General features: G+C 42.9%; 1 protein-coding gene across 1 annotated transcript; it reads left to right on the top strand.

The window, feature by feature from the left end:
* Window positions 1-2,110, top strand: LOC109173363 (protein FAR1-RELATED SEQUENCE 5-like). Its single transcript, XM_019322598.1, has 2 exons — window positions 1-479; window positions 712-2,110. The coding sequence occupies exons 1-2, from the start codon at window positions 1-3 to the stop codon at window positions 2,108-2,110; spliced, it is 1,878 nt and encodes a 625-aa protein (XP_019178143.1).
* The last annotated feature ends 236 nt before the right edge of the window (window positions 2,111-2,346 follow it).

Raw genomic sequence — 2,346 nt, 5'->3', positions numbered from 1 at the left:
ATGGCTAGGATTGTATTCAAACGAGACAAGACGGGAAGGTATGTTGTGACGACATTCGAAGAGGCACACACGCACTGTTTGTGCGAGGAGAGTTACAAGCCTTTCTTGAAAGTGAATAGGAAACTAGATGTTGGGTATCAACAATTCATAACAAAATGCTCTAAGGTTAATGTCGGTGCCAGTAAGAGCTTTGACATATACGCAGAGATGGTTGGTGGAGTTGAGAATGTGGGTTGTACGCAGCAAGATTTCAAGAATTACCGAAGGGAGGTGTTGGCATACATGCAAGGTAGAGACGCACAAATGGTAATATCAAAATACCTGGATATAAAATGTGACTACAGTGACATGTACTTCGAATACGAAGCAAATGAAAAAGATCAATTGGCACGTGTGTTTTGGGCAGACGGTGTGGCACGGCAAAAATTCTGTGCGTTCGGAGATGTCGTATCGTTCAATGCAACGTACAAAACAAACAGGTACGCAAATCCGGAAACTGAAAACTAAAATTGCAATCGTATTATGTGTGTAAACGTTGAGGGTGAACCAGAGATTTGAAAGCCTTATTTAAAATTGTTTGTGTAATAGTTTAAAATGTACATGGAGTGGTATAGGGTGAATAGCATTCTGCTGTGCGTATGTGAGTTGAGGTGTGAGCGTCAAAACTGGACAGTATATGCATGAGGACTAACTAGTTTTCCGGTGTGACAGGTACAGTCTCGTGTTTGTCCCATTCACAGGCATAGACAACCACAAAAAATGCGTGACATTTGCCGCCGCACTAATTGCTAAGGAAGATGTGGAATCGTATTGTTGGGCGCTGAGGCACTTCAAGATCGCAATGGGCAGCATACCGCGTATTACAGTAACCGATCAAGATCCGGCCATGAAGGTAGCAATTACAAAAGAATTCCCGGAGACCCGACACCGATATTGCATGTGGCACATAATGACGAAGGTGAGTGATAAAGTTAGCCCAGATTTGGCACGAAACGAAGAGTTCCGAAGGGAGCTAAATGATGTAGTGTGGAATGACAGCGCGACTTCGGAATATTTCGAAGTTGCGTGGAAAGGAGTTATTGAAAAGTACGCATTACACGAAAATGCATGGTTAAAGCGTACGTACGAGGAGCGTGAGAAATGGGTGCCTGCGTGTTTTGAAAACGTGTTTATGGGCGGACTACTCCGTACAACATCCCGGTCTGAAGCAGAAAATAGAATTTTCCGAACCAACACAAACAAACACATGTGTCTTTCGGAATTTTTCATCCGGCTAGAGAGTACAATCCGAAAGCAATGGATCATAGAGGCGGACCTTAGTGGGGCTTGCAACGCACAAACACCCCCGTTCAAGACGCAACTGCGAATAGAGCAAGATGCAGCGGCACAGTACACATTAACCGTGTTTTACGAGGTACAAGATAATATATGCGTCGGATGTTTTGATTGTCGAGTGCGTTCTGTCAAGCTTGATGGCCCAATAAACACGTATGTGGTTGAGGATGAATACAACAAGATATTCACGGTCATAGTAGAGAATGGGACAGACACAACAACCTGCACTTGCCGAATGTACACACGGATTGGTTTGTTATGTAGTCATGCTTATGCGGTGCTAATCTACGAACGGATCGACCAGACACCTCCCCAACATATCAACCCCCGATGGACAAAAACAGCATTAAAAAACACAAATGTAGTGGGGAATGATAGTTTGCAACATGCTAGGACTTCTTCAACCAACAGTAACCAAGAAAGCACCATAGTTAATTTGTTATACCGATGTCTAGGTCTAGCACAAGGAGACAGTTCGAAGCTGGAGCCGATTCGGAAAACACTAGAGGATTTCGAAGCAACATTGTCCGAGAGCGGGAGAGAACTAGGGGGTCCAGATAAAGGCAAACAAGTGATTATGGAGTCATACTGCGGCGTCCCAGAACCTGATGAAATCAATGTGCACCCACCACCCGTTTCAAGCAACAAAGGTTCAGGAAAACGAATGAGGACTGCTAAAGAGATAGCTATGAAGGAGCAAAGTAAGAAGAAACGGACGTGCAAGACATGTGGACTAGCAACTGGACACAATAGTAGGAGTTGTCCACAAAAATAAAGTTGGTATTACAGTTGCAAAAAAATAGTCATATCGTTATGATTTTATTTGGACTATTATATTTGGACAACTGGATCATGTATTTAATTCTTACCATTACATAGTGGCTTTTTTAAAAATAAATACAGCATGCATGTGCGAGAACCATTACACAGCTCAAGCGTAAGAAATACAATTTACACGTGAGTTGAGGTGATAGTAGACATACATACACACATACGCACAGACCGATATTA

This window comes from Ipomoea nil, unplaced genomic scaffold (genome assembly GCF_001879475.1).
Source record: "Ipomoea nil cultivar Tokyo-kokei standard unplaced genomic scaffold, Asagao_1.1 scaffold0480, whole genome shotgun sequence".
Classification (NCBI taxonomy): domain Eukaryota; kingdom Viridiplantae; phylum Streptophyta; class Magnoliopsida; order Solanales; family Convolvulaceae; genus Ipomoea; species Ipomoea nil.
The sequence above is the reverse complement of the archived record's forward strand: the minus strand, read 5'-3'. Positions and strand labels throughout refer to the sequence as shown.

Bases quoted from the DNA above. Each gene is read 5' to 3' on its own strand.
- LOC109173363 (XM_019322598.1), top strand. From the start codon at position 1: ATGGCTAGGATTGTATTCAAACGAGACAAGACGGGAAGGTATGTTGTG. The intron at 480-711 runs GTACGCAAATCC...CCGGTGTGACAG, and splicing joins GCAACGTACAAAACAAACAG to GTACAGTCTCGTGTTTGTCC.